This window comes from Thunnus albacares, chromosome 12, assembly GCF_914725855.1.
Source record: "Thunnus albacares chromosome 12, fThuAlb1.1, whole genome shotgun sequence".
NCBI lineage: Eukaryota > Metazoa > Chordata > Actinopteri > Scombriformes > Scombridae > Thunnus > Thunnus albacares.
This window is the reverse complement of record NC_058117.1, coordinates 912,400-931,350: the sequence shown is the minus strand read 5'-3', so window position 1 is coordinate 931,350 and position 18,951 is coordinate 912,400. Positions and strand designations below refer to the sequence as shown.

Sequence of the window (18,951 nt, the reverse complement as noted above, 5' to 3'; positions counted from 1 at the left end):
TTACGGCTGAACAGTGTAAGGTTATTATGGTCAAGGTTATTGACTATAAGAGTGATATCGAGGGCCACTGGATTATGGTTATTACTGAATTTAATGATTGTAATTATTTTCTGGTGAATTTATACGGTTATAACAGTTGGGCCAAAAATAAAAATTGATTTCCAATTTAGGTACCATGATTTATGAAAGGAAAAATGTATACTCAACAGACAAAGCTATTATTGCAGGTGACTTTAATCTGGACCCAGATGAATGGCAAGACAGAGTTCCTACTCAGTTCAACACTCACTCATTTAACCCTTTGATTTCTGATTTTTCCAAATCTCTTGACCTTGTTGATGTATGGCGTAAAATTAATCCAGGAAAAAAGCAATACACATGGAGTAACAACACAGATTTCTGGTTAATAACAAGCAATTTAGTCGAAATGTCCTCTGACTTTGATATTTGCCCTTCTCCCCTTACTGATCATTATGTTATTACTCTAGCTATTTCGCCCAAGGACAGTTTACCACAACCGAGGATAATACACTGGAAGATTAATGGTAACTTACTGAAAAGCAATTATTTTTTTTAAAATAATCAATAATCAAAATAATCAATGAGGTCAGGCTACAGGGTGATTATTCCCCATGAATAAATGGGAATGGCTCAAATGTAATTTTAGGAAAAGTGGCTTTCAGGAAGGAAAAAAACTGGCCAATTTAAGTGGAAAAAACAGGCTGCAGTCAAAATTAGATGACCTTTACTCAGAAAAGGCAAAAGGTGCTTTCATCCGTTCAAGGGCAAGATGGATTGAGGACGGTGAAAAGAATTCATCATATTTTTTCAATTTACAAAAAAATATGCCAAAAAGGTAATAAATAAATTAGACATTAATAATTGTTTGAGCAAAGATCTATTGATGACCGCATAGTTTTGTTATATAAGATTCTAATAGTTCCAAGTACTCTAATCAAGAGGCAGGTTTATTTCCTGAGTCTGCTAAAGGACTGGACCCCAAAAGTAGACTTGAATTTTCTAACAGAAGCTGAAATATCCGTAGCTGAGCTGGACACTGCCATTTCACAGATGCCTGATGGAAAGTCACCGGGCCCAGATGGCCTCACAACACAGTTCGTCAAACACTTCTGGACTGAAATTAGAGAACTGATCTATGATGCTTTTAAAGAGTGTATAAAATGTTCTATTTTATCACCTACCATGAAACAAGGCATAATCACGCTTATACCAAAACCGAACAAAGACAAATTATCCTTAGACAACTGGAGACCCATTACCCTTCTATGTGCAGATTACAAACTAATTTTACATTAAAAGCCTCATTATTTATTTTATGGACAACTTGGATGCGAAAATTTCAATATTGTTAATCTTGTGATTATTTTGGGCAAATATCATACACATATTTGTAAGTGGAATGGCAGTACTCCCTCTTTCACCGTGTTCATGCATACTTTTGCATTTCCGCATTGCTTCCGCATCTGTGTGGCCCATAGAGCTAGCGCACTAGTGACTTTCGCCGGCCGAGCCGGCTACTTCCGGTTTAGCCCTCCGGCTAACTTAAATGGGGATAAAACAATTCAATCGTGCGGCTCTTTTAGGCTTTCGAAATGTGATTAGACCGAACGGATCAAATTCTGATAGTGAGACGAGTCCTTTTGCGGATGTTGAGATACTCAAAAAAAATATCCGCTGATTTACGGATGTCTCTTTCACAATGTAAATCTATGGGAAAAAGTCTTTTTGGGCCCACCGTCACGTGATGTTGTAATTACACGGTTTGGCCGCTATATCAAATTAGCTTCACAGCCCAGCGCTGTTCCTGGGGGCTTGTTGCCAACCGCCAAAAAATCCGAAGAAGAGGAAGAGGAAGAGGAAGAGGAGGAGGAAGAAGAAGAAGAAGCAGCAGCAACAACAGCAGTAGCAGCAGCAGAAGCAGGTGATGCTGGGCGGGGCTCGAAGGAGGAAGTAAATCAATACAGCAGCAGAACTCCGTTAATGGTAGAAATGTCAGTTTTGCCGACATGCAGCGATATTTCATCTTCTCTACGCTGAGTGCTTGAATGCATGGGGTAAGATGTCTCCTGCCTTTGTATAGCTAACACTGTTTCACAGGCAGTGAAACACTTCCCGGCCATTGTTAGCTTAGCATAATGTTAGGCTTTGACATATTCAGCTGGAAGATTTGATCTACATGGTTAATTTTTAGACACTTTATTGATTGCAGTGAGTGAGGTTTGTCTACCCGGCTGTCCAAATAAAAACGAGTCTGACCAGCAGCTCGCTTGCTGTCTTTATATCGTTTTCTTACATTCCTGGATACAGTAAAACTTGTGAAGCCATTTCATTGTGTGACAGCTGAGGATGCAAAATACTAACCTTTATATTCCGTTTCCAAACAATCGCAGCTCTTCAGATGTACAGTCCACCAAAATTCAGATTCCAAATATGTGTCTATGATATATATTGTAAAAACGACTGAATGGGTCTGATGTAGAGTTCTGTGCAACGATGCAACACTGCTCATACGAGAGAACAAGTTGTTGGGACATTTCCTGGTTGCACCTTTTAACAACTAAAAACCTGCAATTTTGCAGATCATGACAGTTTCATCACACAATGGAGATCAGCACTCCGTTGTCTGCTTTGCTCTAATATTTGAATTCATGAAATTGAGCAAGAGTGGTGGGATGCAGTTGGGGTGAAATAGTTTTCAATCAATTTTCATATCATACAACTCACATAGTCATGCTCTGTGACTGTTGAAAGAGCAGTGGGCAGTCTTCCTGCCAATATTTGATCTGATAGGGCAACACAGAAATATACTGATATTCTCTATTTGCTTTATTAGATATTTGGTCAGATCTGTTACTTTTGCCAATTTGTGTGAAATCTTGAAACACCTGGCACTTATTTTCTTAAGTGACTGGCATGCATGAGGTTTACACTTGGGTGAAAAACTTTTTAAAAAGTTAGTTTTATTAAGTCTGTTCATTTTAGTGTGTATGAGACTGACTTGTGACAGTCTTTATTTTTCTCTTTCACCTCAAGTGTTTTTGTATGAAGCCTATGAATACAGCTGGTACTTTATACAACTGAGCACCACTATGGAGGAGACAAGTCGAGAGGCGGTCGCCACAGCAGTGCAGCGTGTGGCAGGAATGCTACAGAGATCGGACCAGCTAGACAAAGTGGAGCAATACAGAAGAAGAGAGGCCAGAAAGAAGGCCTCTGTGGAGGCCCGGCTGAAGGTGATGAGTTCACTGGCAGTACAGTATACATCATTATACACCTCTTCATTCTTCATGTGTTCACTCACATGACGTCTTTACATGTCCAGAGCTCAAGATTGTTGTTTACAATGATATTAAGGGTTCTATGTGTAGAATTGTGAAGCAATTTACATTTATTAATCTTTTTTTTTTGCCAATGAGTGAACAGGTAGTAATGTAATGTAGGCCTAAAAAATGTGACCTTCCCAACTTTCTCGGTTGTCTGTAACTGATGTTTTTGCGCACTCCTGAGTGCCTTGCCTCTCTCCTGCTAACATCAGCAAACAGTGCTATCTGACTAGAAACACCCTGCCAATATTAGCTCACCAAGCTAAGGAAACAGCTAGCTGCCTCTGTCAACCACTACACATTTCACAACAAAACACCCCTGCAATGACAAGTTGCCCATTCCCAAGCACACACACACACAGCTAAAACATTATTTCCTCAACCAAAGCAGCAGAAAACAAGCTCCAGAGCAATAGCAGAACATAGCTTACGGCTTTTATTTACTAGGTCATAATAAGCACACATTTCACAACAATAACCAAAGTTCGTTTCTCTCCGACCACAGCGCGTTGCTGCCTGGCTGACTAACTGGTAAGAGATGCTTTGCTGAAACAGTGCAACGTTAAATACCACAACACAACGTTAGAGATCTTTTATGTAATCATGAGAAGTGTAAGCCAGGAAAAAGATATCACTTGCAAGAGTCTCGCGCCACGAGCACACACACAAGCACGGACACCAGGATGTTGACTGCAGCTCATTTGAGGGCCATAGATATCACTAAGGAGAAGGAATTTCTGATTCCTACATATAGAACCTTCAAACAGAGAAAAGCAGCAAGTCCTCAACATTCCTCATAAGTTAGAACCAGGGGATGGTGGGTATTTTGCTACATAAATTAGTTAATAAATAACTTAAAATAAGCATTGATTATTGAAATTGTTGATTAATTTTCAATTGAATGAAAAAAGATTCATTGAGTAGCTGTTTCAGCACTGAAATAACACATCAGCATCTGGTGCATACTTTCTTCCACTTATAAACAGTCTGTTACTGTTTGGGTAGAGATCCCTATTATCATTGACCAAGTATACAGTATGTTGTTTTATATGGTAATGTCACACATACTCAGTAAGACAGCACGCATTCACCATGTACCACAAAGTTATTTACTGACATGTTTTAGTTATTCTAATAATAACTCCAGTATTACACTAATATATGTCTCTTGTTGGCCCCGGATGTCTTTCAGGCAGCCATCCAGTCCCAGCTGGATGGTGTCCGTACTGGACTGACCCAGCTGCACAGTGCCCTGCTGGACGTCAAAGACATCCAGAGCTCACTAGCTGATGTGAGTAAAGACTGGAGGCAGAGCATCAACACCATAGAGAACCTGAAAGATGTCAAGGATGCCGTGGTTCAACACAGTCAGCTGGCCTCTGCTGTGGAAAACCTTAAGAACATCTTCTCAGGTAGACAATATTGTTAAGACAGAAACATTCCAGGCTTTACAGGTTTTAGGTTTGATTTACCTTGTCATCTAATGGGAAAGGAGAAGTTGTGGTCTTGGACTATATCACAGTCCAAGTTGTCTCTGCTTTCATTTGCTCTCAGTTCTCTGTGTCTTTGCCACCTTTCTGTGTGTACAGTCCCAGAGATCGTAGCAGAGACCCAGCAGCTGATAGAGCAGGCAGAGCTGCTGCAGGCCCACAGGAAGCTGATGGAGCTGGAGTGTTCCCGGGATGACCTCATGTATGAGCAGTACCGTATGGACAGCAAGAACACCAGTGACATGAACCTTATCTCCATCTACTTTGAAGATGTAAGTTCAAGTAATAGTGTATTAGAATGTTATAACATTACTGTACAAGAACATCATATATGTCCTCAACATGACTTTTTCTCTCCCCTGATTCTGATTCTGATACCTAAACTTGGGGTACTGTTCATGAGGGAAAACGGATCAGATACCAGTTCTTCGAGTTTTTTACGCAGTTTAAAATCTTTCTTCAGCTTGTGAAAATTTTCAATTACTGTAAATCTTCAAATTGTGTCCTCTAATCCTCAACAACATAGAGAATTAGGCCTTTATTTAGAACAGCCATACAGGCATTTGTTCTTAATAACCACTGGGTAATACAAATTCAACACTTCCTTCATGTTTAGTAGTGTGTGTGTGTGTGTGTGTGTGTGTGTGTGTGTGTGTGTGTTTTGCACATTTTGTGTCACTGTTAAGCTACCCAACACTTACTGCACAGATGTTTTCTCATTGGGAATGATTCCTCCCCTTCTTGGTAAGCTTTTAATGGGAAAATTTAGCAGGAAGTGTCACTTTTTATTGACTTGACAACAATTCAAAAACATTAGACGCAATTGGAAATAATTATTGAATGAAAACAGCATTTGGAAATGTAGTAATTCTACAGGTTATTCTACCCACTCAATTTCTTTGTTATTGATTGGTCTGTAATTGTTTATGTTGGAATATGGCTGGCAATAGCAGCTTTTAATGAAGTATTTACAGTACATAGCTCTGGAAGGTTTGTGAAATTGCATAATTACAACTATAGACTATGGATGTAGTCACCATGACAACACGCATTAGTTTGTGGGCTCCCGTTTTGAAGCCTCAAGTTTGGCATTTTGACAGTCGCCATCTTGGTTTTTTGGAGCCAGAAGTGATGAGAAGTGACCTTATTTGGACAAGAGCGTGGAGGTGGGGAGGAGCTCCCCAGAGTCCAACAACAGCACCTCGTCCACTGCCGTGGTAGCGACTTGTCAATCAAAAGGTAGCCATGCCCTAAAGACTACCCTGCTTTATCGTCTATTTTACTCTAAATGGGACTGTAATTTACAAAATCAGCATCATGCTGTATTGAAGAAGACTTAAAATTAGCGATTGAGACCATAAACTCATGAGGTTTACTGAGGTAATAAATTAAGTGAGAAGAAGGGTCATTTTCCCATAGACTTCTGTACAAACAGACTTCTTTTTAGAGCCAGTGGTGTTGCCCCCTGCTGGCTATTAGAGAGAATGCAGTTTTAAGGCACTTCTCATTGGCTTCACTTTTCAGACCCGGAGCTACCCACTTGGTTACAAATCATCCACCTTAAACTTTTACTATACCCTGACCTGAGTACAGACACATCATCACGTTCAACCTATCTAATACAAAGCTGCATTTTTTTTTTCTTGTGTGACTGTGGTACCTCATGAACAGCCCATTTGTGTCTTCCTTCCATTTCTCTTTTTTGCTTTCTATGACTGTAGATGTGTATCAGGGCTGTCTGTGTTGCAGGAGGGCCTTGTATTGTAAACTGAAGCAGAAAATGTAACTAATAAAATCAGTTCTGCTCATATGTGAACATATGTTGATAAATGTCGAGCTAAAGATAGTTTACCTCTCTGGTGGATAATACAGTTGTATTCTGTCCAAGATGTTTTTTTAGTTATTATCTCAGTCAAGTCTTTAAAGCATTCAGTTTTTAAACTCTCTCTGTTTCCTCCCAGGTTCAGGGGTTGTCAGATGAGCTGGCCAAACAGTTATGGATGGTACTGCAAAGGTCCATGGTAACAGTTCGTCGTGACCCCACCATGCTGGTTTCAGTGGTTCGTATCATTGAGCGCGAGGAGAAGATTGATCGGCGCATGGTTGACCGTAAGAAGCAGACTGGGTTCATCCCACCAGGGCGACCCAAACGATGGAAGGACAAAATGTTCGAGGTAAAAGGAGTGATGAAGCATCCAAGTATTGCTCTGTACATCTTACAGGTCTCTGTAGGTCTTACTTTTAGAATAGTTGATTATCTTTCTTCATCCCACTCTCTTCCTCTTCTTTTTCTTCGTCCCACTCTTCTTCCTGTTTTTTTCTTCACCCGTCTCGTCTTCCTCTTCTCTTTCTTCATCCCACTCTTTGTCCTCTTCTTTTTCTGCATCCCACTCTTCTATCTCTTCTTCTTCTTCTTCTTCTTCTTCCTCTTCTTTTGACTTTTCATGTGGTTTTTCCTGATTACCCACTTAAGCCCACATGGCTGGTGTGCGATTGTTTTTATTAGTCTTTTGACTTCTTTGTTCTTCCTTCCCCACTGTAAAATCTCTCTATATTTTACACAGCAGTTAAGTCTTGTCTCAAATGATCCTTGCCAAATATGGAGAACATATGGAGACTGATTGAAAGTAATGGTTACTGTAATGATAAGGCCTTGGTCTCACAGTCATTGGCACATGGTGAAGCATGACTGTGTTTGTAGAACATATTACATTAGAGAATCCACAGTGACATTTATTTTGAATTGATTTGCTGTGGCATAGAAGTGGTGTTCACATTTTAATTATCTTGACCTAATTACTTTACAGGTCAACTGTATAGTCTCATCCCCTAAACCAAAGAGCTTTTCCTGAAGCCTTTAAACTGTCTGTTTGGCAGGTGTTGGAGGGTACGGTCAGCACCCGCATTGAGGGCACCCAGGCAGTGACGAGGGAGGCTGATAAAATGTGGCTGGTTCGTCTTCTGGAAATAACCAGGAAATATGTTCTGGATGACCTCATCGTTGTCAAGAACCTCATGGTTCAGTGCTTCCCCCCTCACTACAACACCTTCAACAGGTAACGCATAACTGAATGAATCAGTCTGTTTTGCTGTCAGCATATGTAACAGGTCCTAAACTCAAGATCATGTAACACATTATAGTGGCTTGTATCTTCTTTAGTTTCTGAGCTATGGCGCCTTTATAAAAGGGGGCGTGGCCTGCCAAAAAAGAGTGTTGCTAAAATATTACAGTTCCATAAGTCATTACCTTTGAACTATTCATTCACTATCTTTTTATTCTATTATTTCACTTTTTATTTCATTTAAAAAATGATTTTGTGCTTTGGAGCACCATATCTTCACACAGAACCACATCAGATCTTTGTTATGTTATAGTACTATATTTTCAACTAGGTGCGTGTCTAAAAGAAATCATAATTTCTGATTTATGAAGCATTAAAAATGGAAATATGATTTCACACCTATATTTCAAGCGCATATTGCCTGTGTATGATAAAGTTTAGCATAAAAACAATCATGCCACTGGAAAGAGCATGTTTTAATTAGTAAATGCACAAAATATGAAGTGCCTTAAACCAAACATAAGGTATCAAAAACACCATGTTTTACTACAAACGGAAATTCTGCAAAACCCAGTCCTACAGTTTAACTAATTGCAGTGGTACAAAACTGAAAGCTTTGAAGAAATAGTGTGTTCACACCAAACGCAAAGCAAATTTTTCAAGCGTTGAGATTACATATAAAGTCAATATAAAGACGAATTTTTTGCGTGTTTGGTGTGAACACAAAAATACACTGATGTCTTTTTCCAAATCCAGTGGAAGTACCTGCCAGTTGGTGTAAGTGGGGCCTCAATGATAAATATAGGAATAATACTGACACTAAAGGTGTCAATACTATTTTTTACAGAATTTAATTTTTACAATTAAGAAAACTACAAGACTAGAAATTGTGCTAACATTTCTTGGTACTAATATTAGGCAACTACTTTGATGCCTTAATTAATATAGTTTGGTTCAAGTCAGCAAATCTGTTGATTTGACCTGGAATGACCCAACAGTTGTTTTGTAGAAAGTGTTTTCGTCTTTTCATCAGAGCTACAGAACAGTATATTCTCTGCCTGACATTTTCTTGTGAAAGCATCACTGCTTTGCTGAGTTACTTCTTTGTGAACTACTTTCTGTTTACTAACTACTGTGCAGACTTTCCATCTCTGATCATCCAATGAGAGCACACCTGAGCTCCATGTACAGGAATGTTGCGTTTATGTGTTGTTGTGTAGCTAAAACTGCCTTCCACTCTCGGGTCAGAATAACTTTCTTAGACCCTTTAATGCAACTACAACAAGTTTTTACTAAACTTATGTCTGATAATTATTCCTTAATATATATATATATATATATATATATATATATAGAGAGAGAGAGAGAGATAATTATTTTAAGTATTCCCCTTTGAGTTTCCAAATATCATAGTTTATGAATGCAATATTGCAGCTGAATGGAGATGCTCTCTCGTCACACCTTCTTTTCAGCACCTGAATGCACAACCAGGAAGCATTCACAGATCACTGCACAATTTTAAAACTATTAAAACTCATAAGTAAGTTTAATGAAAACCGTGGATGTGTGTTTCATTATGATGCTTCTCTGGAAGGTAGTAAAAACTCAGTTAAGGCCAGGCCAAAGCAGTCAAACTAGGGGGAAACACTGCTAATGGACAGAGAAGAGAAACTGAAATTTAGGGTATCTAGTAATTAATGTATGTTATGTAATTATCAGGTTATATGTCTGTATCCAGACATGAATGGGTCCAACATGGGTTGAATAGCACCGTCTGCTGTCTGGAAGAGATATTACACATACGTATGTGTGTTTTTAGGTTTTTCAGTCTCTACCACAATGCTGTGTCCACTCGTGTCAAAGAACTGGCCTCTGAGGACTTGGAGGCTAATGAGATTGTGTCCATGCTAACCTGGGTCCTCAACACATATAAGAGGTACATACACACAAACACACATTCTAACAAGTTGTGTCCATGTACTGAATATTGTGTTCATTTTGGGGTTTTCTTCAGTTCAGAGACCAAGCTGAAAAGCCATTATGCTTCATCAGCAACATCAGTGATAATTTGAGTTTGCCATGACCACAGGGCTTGTGCATTTGTTCATTTGGTGTATTTTCCAGGTTACATCCTCCTAAATCATTGGCGGTGATGAGACTCGTGCACAGAAACCAAAGCAGACCCCTCTAGGAGACTTTGTTTTTCTCACATAGTAAAGCTATTGTGGACAAAACTTCCTCACCTATTTCATTGTCGTTACATGGAGTTAATCTGATGGTGGTACTGATTGATTCCTGTCATTTATAATTTTTTATCATTTCTACAGAAAGCTCCTACAGAATACAACCCTGCCAAAGCCAACACATAACCTAATGGGATAGATTCACAACCCCAAAATATTAATCTATTTTTCTATACTACTTATTTCCAAGGTCATTAATTACATTTCTCTCTGACTAATTTCAGAGCATCTTAAACAATCTGATGATAACACAAACAGTTATTTCCACACCAGGGAAAACTGACAGCTCACATTGTATTTGCTATTGTCACTACCAGTCCATCTCACAGTAATTTAGCCCCACTGAGATTAATTTGATTTGCATCTAAACACCAAACTGTGGTCTGCTGGTTATGTTGTTATAAATTTCAGTCAGATGCAGACGAGCAGCAAGAGGCAAGCTTTTTAATATCAGATTTTAATATGTTACTCACCCAACAAATAAAACAACGGGGGGGAAAAAATGGTCTCCATAGAGTTCATTAGACACCTGCAGATGGAAGTGATTCATAGTTAAAGAGTCTGTCTATGTTTCAGTGAGGAGATGATGGGCCATCCAGAGCTTCGTTTAGAGTGTGACATCAACCAGCTGGAGCCTCTGCTGCCTCAGGATGTGGTGGATGACCTCCTCAGCAAATATGTCCAGACTTTCACAGTAAGCAGCAGCACACACACTGACAGGCACATTTAGGGATGCCCCTTGAAGTTATTAACCCTCTAAGTTTTCATTCTCATCATGCATTTATTTCATTTGGAACTTCTGGTGGAATCCCCACATAACCAAATTGTTAGCACTGCACTAAAAATAGACCCGCTCCTTGGACCTTTTAATCACAGTAACTTCCTTTTCTCATGAAATGGCCCATTTATTATTCTAAATCATGTTTTTTTTTTGTGCGCACTCTAGGGAGTATCATTCAAACAGATGTTAGAATGGCTTTTATCTTTTTGCAAATTAACTCTTCATATAATACGTGAGAGGTAATATTTTGACTTATTTTACACAAAAGTATCAATTTCACACCGTTTCTTGCGTTTCATCCTTCTGCCATCGGAGTTCCTCATTTCTCCAGTTTATGTGCGTTACATATGGGTCAGAGTTTCTGCGGAGGACCGCGCATTCTCCTGTCCAGTTGGTTTGCTTAAAAAGTGGCATATGCCTTCTTTTGTGCATATGCAACGGTAATAAATGAGGGTCCTGGTCAAGGCCTTTTGCTACCTCCTTGTTCATCCTTTCCTCCCCCCTGTACACAGATATCAATTATGAAATAAATAGGCAAGACAGTTAGAAAAATGCCAACTTGTTTTAATGAAAGTTCAACAGGTTACATTGTCTCAAATAATAATGTTACAAACCATCTAATTGTGATGTGTGGACCCAGACTCTTTACTCTTTACTGACTGTCTATGTCTGCAGTCTAATATAACAGGCTGGCTGAGGAAGGCCCTGGAAACAGACAAGAAGGACTGGCAGAAAGAAACAGAGCCTGAGGCTGACCAGGACGGATACTACCAGACCACACTGCCCGCCATTGTCTTTCAGGTAACACACATGACTATAACTACTATTACATTTATATAAAACTTGAGAACCATGACAGCTTCAGGTTGAGAGCTTTGACTAAGCCTCTACTAGATTTGCTCATGTGGATGAGGGCAGTGAAAGTCCCATCCAGAGAAAAAGAAAAACAATGAGATCAAAAAGACAAACAATAAGTTTATCCAACACAAGAGATTAAAAAGTTAAAAACAGGAGAATATAAAATTGCATGGATGAAAAGATAAAACCAAACCAAAGAATGGTTTAATAAGGGATTTGAAAGACAATACAGATGTAGCCTGTCTTCTCTCAATGGGCAAGAATTCTGGGGGCTTTAATTGCAAAGCCTGGTCACCTTTTGTCACCAGCTGAGACCTGGGAAAAACCAGCAGAGCAGTGTTTGCTTCCTGATCCTTGTAATGGAAGCATTTACTTCTAGTAATTGTTTCACTCCACCTCCCTTCCTGTTCTTTATGTGTCTTCACTCCACTCTTCATCAGATGTTTGAACAGAACCTGCAAGTCGCTGCACAGATCGACGGGGATTTCAAAGAGCAGGTTCTGAAGCTCTGCCTGAAACAGATGAACACATTCCTCCACAGGTATTGTTTGACTTTTTACAAATTATATTATAACATCAAATTATATATAAAAATCTGATGTTATAATGAGGGAATTTTCTAGGACATCCACAAACATGATATGTTGTCCACATGGGTTCTGATGTATAATTGGCACTTACCCTTTAAATATGGGTCATATGCAAACTGGGCTCAAGAGAACAAAGTACTCTGATTATATGAACACTTTGCTGTGTTACACTGACACTGTGTGTGTTGTTGTGTGCAGGTACAAAGAGGAGGCAGTGACCTACAAAGAGGAGCACCTGAGAGACCGGCAGCTGCCTCAGTGTTATGTGCAGTACATGATAGCCATCATTAACAACTGCCAGACATTCAAGTAAGATTTCATTTTACACAAGTTAGTGTTTATGCTTTCAAAACATGAGAGTTCTGGTTTTGATGCCAAATGGAATTTGATTTTTAGGTTTCAGGTGAGAGTGTCTCCAGCAGTCTTTTAAGTAATTGCTTTTTGTTTTCAGAGGGGTGTAGATATCATATATTCTAATGCATGACATTTGTGGCATGTGTTCCTCAGAGAGTCCATCAACAGTCTGAAGAGGAAGTACTCTCAGTCTTCAGAGCCCACTGAAATTGACACTGCCATAGCAAAGACACTCAATGAGGTGGCCAAAGAGGGATGTCAGTTCCTATTGGATGAAGTCTTCCTAGACCTTGAAGTAAGATGGATTCAAATTGATGACAAATGTTTTATTACAAATACAAATTCCTTTATACATGTGCTCAGATGCTTAAATAATCTACTCAAAATAAAAAGTCAACAGTAACATCCCATCACAGAAATAGTGTTTCACTTACTCCGGATAATCACAAAATTTCATTGACAACCACAGTATTTGTAGACATATTGTTGATGTTTACATCACGGTATAAATGACCTCAGATAAGATTTTTGCACATATTTACTATAAAGTAGAAACACGTTTTCTTCAAACTGTAATAACTCCTCAGGGCATGCTGCTCATTTGTTATTCAAAGACAGTATTTGAACAGTCAAAGAGTACTAGCTAAGTGATGGATGAATGAGCTTTACAATAACGTATAATCATTGAATCATCATTATAATTGCAGGATGTGAGACAGATCAAGTTTCTCTTTGTTTTCATTTGAACTAACAGTAAATGACAAAAACAACCTGACACTTATACGTATACTTATTTTGACATTGCCTTGACTTATGTATCCCAGCATCACCTGAATGAACTGCTGACCAGGAAGTGGCTAACTGGCTCTCATGCTGTGGACACCATCTGTGTGACAGTGGAGGACTACTTCAATGACTTCAACAAGATTAAAAAACCCTTCAACCAGGTAGGACAGGAGCAGAACACAGGATCTCAGCAGGGTAGCTCAAAGATAATTCTATAAAACAGTTGAACCGATTGACTTGATGAATCCAACATGTGAATGTACTATCATATTTTGGCAGTTCCATAGTTTTGGAAGAGCTATGAGCCATCTTGTGTGTATGTGTGTGTGTGTGTGTGTATGTATATATATAACACAAGAGATTTTTAAGATGATCCCATGACATGTTAGTTGTGGTGTGTTGCAGGAGATGACAAGTGAGGCCCTGCGCAGAGTGGTAGTGGAGTACATCAAAGCAGTGATGCAGAAGAGGATCACCTTTAAGAACGCTGATGAGAGGAGGGAAGGAGCTGAGAGGATGATCAAAGAGGCCGATCAGTTCAAGTTTCTCTTCAGAAAACTGGCTGCTGTGAGTTGACATACAGCTGTTTTTTTTTCTATACTGCTAAATTATTCACCTTTTTAGCGCTCGCTTAACAGTTGTAACTTAACAATGAACTACTCTGTTAATCATCAGCAAAGCTGTTGAAAAGATGCTTGGTACATAGCAGTACTGTGGCTGAACACATCCAGTGTTGAGTTCGATTGTTGTGTGCAGGGTGAAGACACAGACCGTCTTTGTGGTGCCATCGCTGCCACCGCTGAAGTCTTCAAACTGACTGACCCAACTCTGCTGTTCCTGGAGGTCACCACTCTGGTGTCTAAATACCCTGACATCAGGTACACTCACGCTACACACTCACACTCTCTCTCTCTCTCTCAAATTCTTACATTTTCAATTTTTTCTAACTTGCAGTCGTAAAACATAAACTGGTGTAGATGGCAATGCGTGAGGTCTGGTACTTCAGAATGCTCTAAATTACCAACTTAGAATACAAAAGTTCTTGGCTGAGTGTAAGACACATTTATCAAGTTCATTTTAATAGCAATTCTCAAGTGATTCCATGTCAACTACATCTGTCATATTATACATTACTTTAAAAAATTCTAACAGTTTATTCAAAGGTATGTTATTCATTCAACATATGTCATTGAAATGAACAACAATCTCATATATTTACAGTGTATAAATATATAAATAGGGACCAAACAATAGGAAATTGGCTGAAATGGAAATTAAATTCTGCTGCTGGTAGACGAGGTGATTTATACATCTATATTCTCAAGTTTGTGAGTAAAGGACTTTTACTTTTTATCTTTCACTGAAGTCCAAAATTTGACTCAGCAGTTTGATAAATACGAGCCCTAGATCCTGACTTGGCTGCTCTGAGACATTAACATTGTTGCTTTGAGTAAGCCCGGGCAGTGATATAGCACGCACAGCACCAGGACCATAAACTGGCACAACTACGTGGAATACAGATGTTAATAATGCTATTAATCGCACCTGATGTTAAGTGTCCTCGATGAGTTTCCACACAAATGTTATATGGCATCTCTTGTTGTGTTAGTATGATTTTTATCTGACCCTATGTATTTTACTGATTTTGGGTATTGGACATGTGACATAAACATTTCAGAGTCTGCATGTCACCTTAGGTAATATGGTATGGCCCTTCAGAGGGACCTTAGAGATACAAACAATGGATCCATGGTCAAGTTTGGAACTGTTCCAGATGTGGTATGTTGTGACACATAATATGTTGTGAGGTAGCTGTCAACCACTTGATTGGATGGCTCCCTACTGACCTAGTGCCCATGGAAAACCTATGTTATTCATGTGATAAGATACAGATGTGTAACCCCATATAAGCTATGCACCGACAGTGGTACGGTGCCCAGACCATCTTTGTACATGGAATGGACCCGATGGCCATCGTCTAATAAACGTCTACCAAATAAGAACTTCGTCAGCTCTTCCTTTGAATGATATCATCACACATCCTTCCTTTCTCGTTGCTAAGTTGTTTTTTTTTTATCCTCTCTGCTCTCTCTAGGGAGGAGCACATCCAGGCATTGCTGGCGGTGCGTGGTGATGCTAGCAGGGAAATGCGCCAGATGATTATTGGGACTCTCAGTGAGAACAAAGTATCCTATTCTGGTGTCACACAGCCCATCTTCAAAGACATCACCGTGCCCACCATCACCATGACGACCATGACTACCATGACCTCCATGGCAACTGCAAAGCTGCTCAAATAAAGCCAGTCACTACGACACTGTTTCCACCTTCTGCATCTTCAGAGATGATAACATGATCATTTCTTTTTCTACACTCTGTTGTCTTTGTTTAATGCAGCTTGCTGTGTTTTGTTCCCACACTTTATTTGCTGTTTTATTGTCATCAAGATCACATCTTGCTTCAGAAAATAATAAAACTGTAGTTGTAAAAATGGACTATGGTATCTCGACTGATTGGGTGTCCAATCATCACAGGATTTGGGCCACTTCTTTTACTTCTCCTCATCCTGCTGCTCCTCTACCTCTATGTATTTTGACTAGTGGACAGATGTCACAGTTAACTTCTTAACAGGTTCACCATCCTCTGCAATAAATACAGAGGATACATGACAAATCAATGCAAACAGGCTGTGATATTATATTCATCTAATTCCATATAAGATAACCATTAGGTTCATCAAGAAGTATGTTACTGTACATAAAATACAAGATAAAGACAAAGAAACAAATGGAAGGTCTTCATTGCTGGAAATGAACTGGACACTTTACTGAGATAACAGTCTGTAGCTCCTCCTGCTGTCCTGCTGAGCTCGGTTACTTTATTTATGGTCTTTAATCATCACTTTGTCTCAATTGACACAAAAAAAACAAAAATAAAAAACAAAAACATCTTGGCTTTTTACAAAATCTCACACAGCATACTAAAAGAATCTGTATCAAATTAGGTACATACAGTTTATCAGAGAAACACAACATTGTATATGTTTATCAATTTATTTGTCATTTCAAACAGTCTTTTAAAATAATGATGTCAGTGTACTTCTGATCAAAACAGTTCACAGTGGTAATTTCATCAAGATCATACAGATAGTAATGGAGACAGTACACTTAATGCAAATGCATAAATGATGAACAGCAAGAATGAGTGTTTTTAATTGTATTTATTGAACATACTGGATTGCTGTACATATGGATAATGGAGTCTAGGGTCTGACTTTATATTACAGTAAATGTACTGTGGCTGTGACTGTACTTCACTGTATCAGTTGACTGTGTCTGTTCTATATATATATCCCAGTTTGTGTTTTTATTCAAGATATCAAGCATGGTAAGTCACTTATAAGTTTGTAGTTATTTTTTAGCAACAGTTTGACAGTACTGTAAATAAAAGTAAAGAAATTTCATTTCTAAATCAATCTACATCCAAATATGTCACGATCACTGTCCAAGGTGCTGATCCTGGGACAGCTAGGCATTTAGGAGTGGAGCCCACAAGAATTGTCCGTTGAGCTAAGACTGACAGGATATCCCATGTCAGCAACAATGAAACCAATGCAAGTGTAACACTTCTCTCATGTTGGCCTGCACTCTGGCATGTTTCATCTTGGCTGTCTGGTGACAGGCTGTGGATCTGTTTGAATTTGCTGATTGAGGGGTCAGTTAGACCAAAACACTGATGTACAGGCTGTGTAACAAAGAGAAAATGTGTCTATATAAACTTTTTTGCACATCATCGCCTCATTAACAACATTTTTACAAGTTCTAATTGACATTGTGGTTGTATGTGATGTGCTGTAGTAGTTTTGTATTTTGTATGGTGTGTTCTGTGTGTGTGTGTGTTTTTTTTTTGTTTGTTTGTTTGTTTCTTTTGTTTTTTGTTTTTTGGTTGTTGTTTTTTTTTTGCTTTGTACTGTTTGTTGTTGTGCTGTTGTATGTTTTTTGTTGGGGACTACAGATGCAAACTAGCTTTAAGCTAACTCTGGTGCAGTGCATCTTCAATGTTTCAAACTGCACTGTCCCAGTCAACAAATTGATCAATCAACATTAAATGTATTAAGTATATGCACCTGATATTAATGTATATTACGATATCCATAGCAGGGATGGAGGGCCAACAGTCCACATGTTTTCATTCCACCCAAAGATTCCACTAACGGAACACATCAGTGAAATCACCTGCTGAGTTCACATCAGACTGATCTGCAACGGGACCAACTTTTTGGATTTCAAATTTTCTCCATTCAGTAAACAGTTTATTAAAGGTTTTATGTGTAGAATTGTGAAACAATTTACATGTATTAATCATTTTTTATTGCCAATGAGTGAACGTGTAGTAATGTAACGTAAAAAATGAGACCTTCGCCGACTTTCTCGGTTGTCTGTAACAGCCTGTGGACTGATTGGATTTTCCGCGAAAATCCAACGGAAGTGGCGTTTTTGCGCGCTCCCGAGTGCCTTGACTCTCTTCTGCTAACGTCAACAAACGACCGGTATAACGACACAACACAACAAAAAACGGTGCTATCCGACTATAAACACCATGCAGATATTAGCTCTCCAACTAATGAGACAGCTAGCTGCATTCATCGACCACGACACGTTTCACAACAAAATATAGCTGCAATGACAAAGGGTCTGACGGGGGTCTTTGAAGGGGTTCCAGAGGGTCTCCAGCAAAAAGGGGAATCATTTATTTTCATTATAATTCCATCCATCAGTATATGACTACATAATGAGAATGTATACTATTTTGGTCATGGGATTCATACTTTCTGTAATAACACCTAAAAGCAAAAATCTTATCAAATGGGGGTCCGTGGTTTCATTTTTGTCAGTTTGGGGGTCCTTGACATGAAAAAGTTTGAGAACCATTGCTATATGGCACATGATTGTCCATTCCTAATTTATACAGTAGTAACAGAGGGCCCGTTTCATAGGCCCCTGAAGGAGTGACCCCTTGGGCCAACTTCCAATACCAAAAGTAATGCATTTTCCATTTTATGGAACACACATGGTGAGCAGGATATTGCATCAATGTAGACTCTATCAGGTGTGAAGTGAGCACTACTTTTTGTATGTATTATTATGTAATATTGTAATCAGTGTTACAAAGTAACGCGTTACAGTAATTCCACTACTTTTGGCGGTAACTACTAATGTAAGTAATTACTTTTTTTCCAATTACAATTACTGAAATGTAAATGGACTCGTTACTCGTTACTTTTGTCTTACGTGAAAATAGTGGACAACTGCAGAGGATAGCAGACAAACGCACACACAACACAAACACAACATCATCTGACCTTACTGTGTCCCAGAGCCGCGTTGTCCACGTCATTTTAGCCAACTCGTGGTAAAACATCAGTCTCTGGAGTTACAACGTT

General features: G+C 39.0%; 1 protein-coding gene across 2 annotated transcripts; it reads left to right on the top strand.

The window, feature by feature from the left end:
* The first annotated feature begins 1,877 nt into the window (after positions 1-1,877).
* Positions 1,878-16,003, top strand: exoc3 (exocyst complex component 3). 2 transcript variants are annotated; one of them, XM_044368631.1, is made up of 16 exons: positions 1,878-2,075; positions 3,055-3,254; positions 4,537-4,756; positions 4,934-5,106; positions 6,796-7,008; positions 7,712-7,890; positions 9,716-9,832; positions 10,716-10,833; positions 11,596-11,721; positions 12,219-12,319; positions 12,567-12,677; positions 12,876-13,017; positions 13,547-13,669; positions 13,914-14,075; positions 14,265-14,386; positions 15,604-16,003. In XM_044368631.1, exons 2-16 carry the CDS (start codon positions 3,111-3,113, stop codon positions 15,806-15,808), a joined length of 2,256 nt encoding a protein of 751 aa, XP_044224566.1. In that variant the 5' UTR covers positions 1,878-2,075; positions 3,055-3,110; the 3' UTR covers positions 15,809-16,003. The 2 variants fall into 2 exon arrangements, with proteins under 2 accessions (XP_044224566.1, XP_044224567.1); XM_044368632.1 differs by having other exon boundaries at positions 1,898-1,942.
* The last annotated feature ends 2,948 nt before the right edge of the window (positions 16,004-18,951 follow it).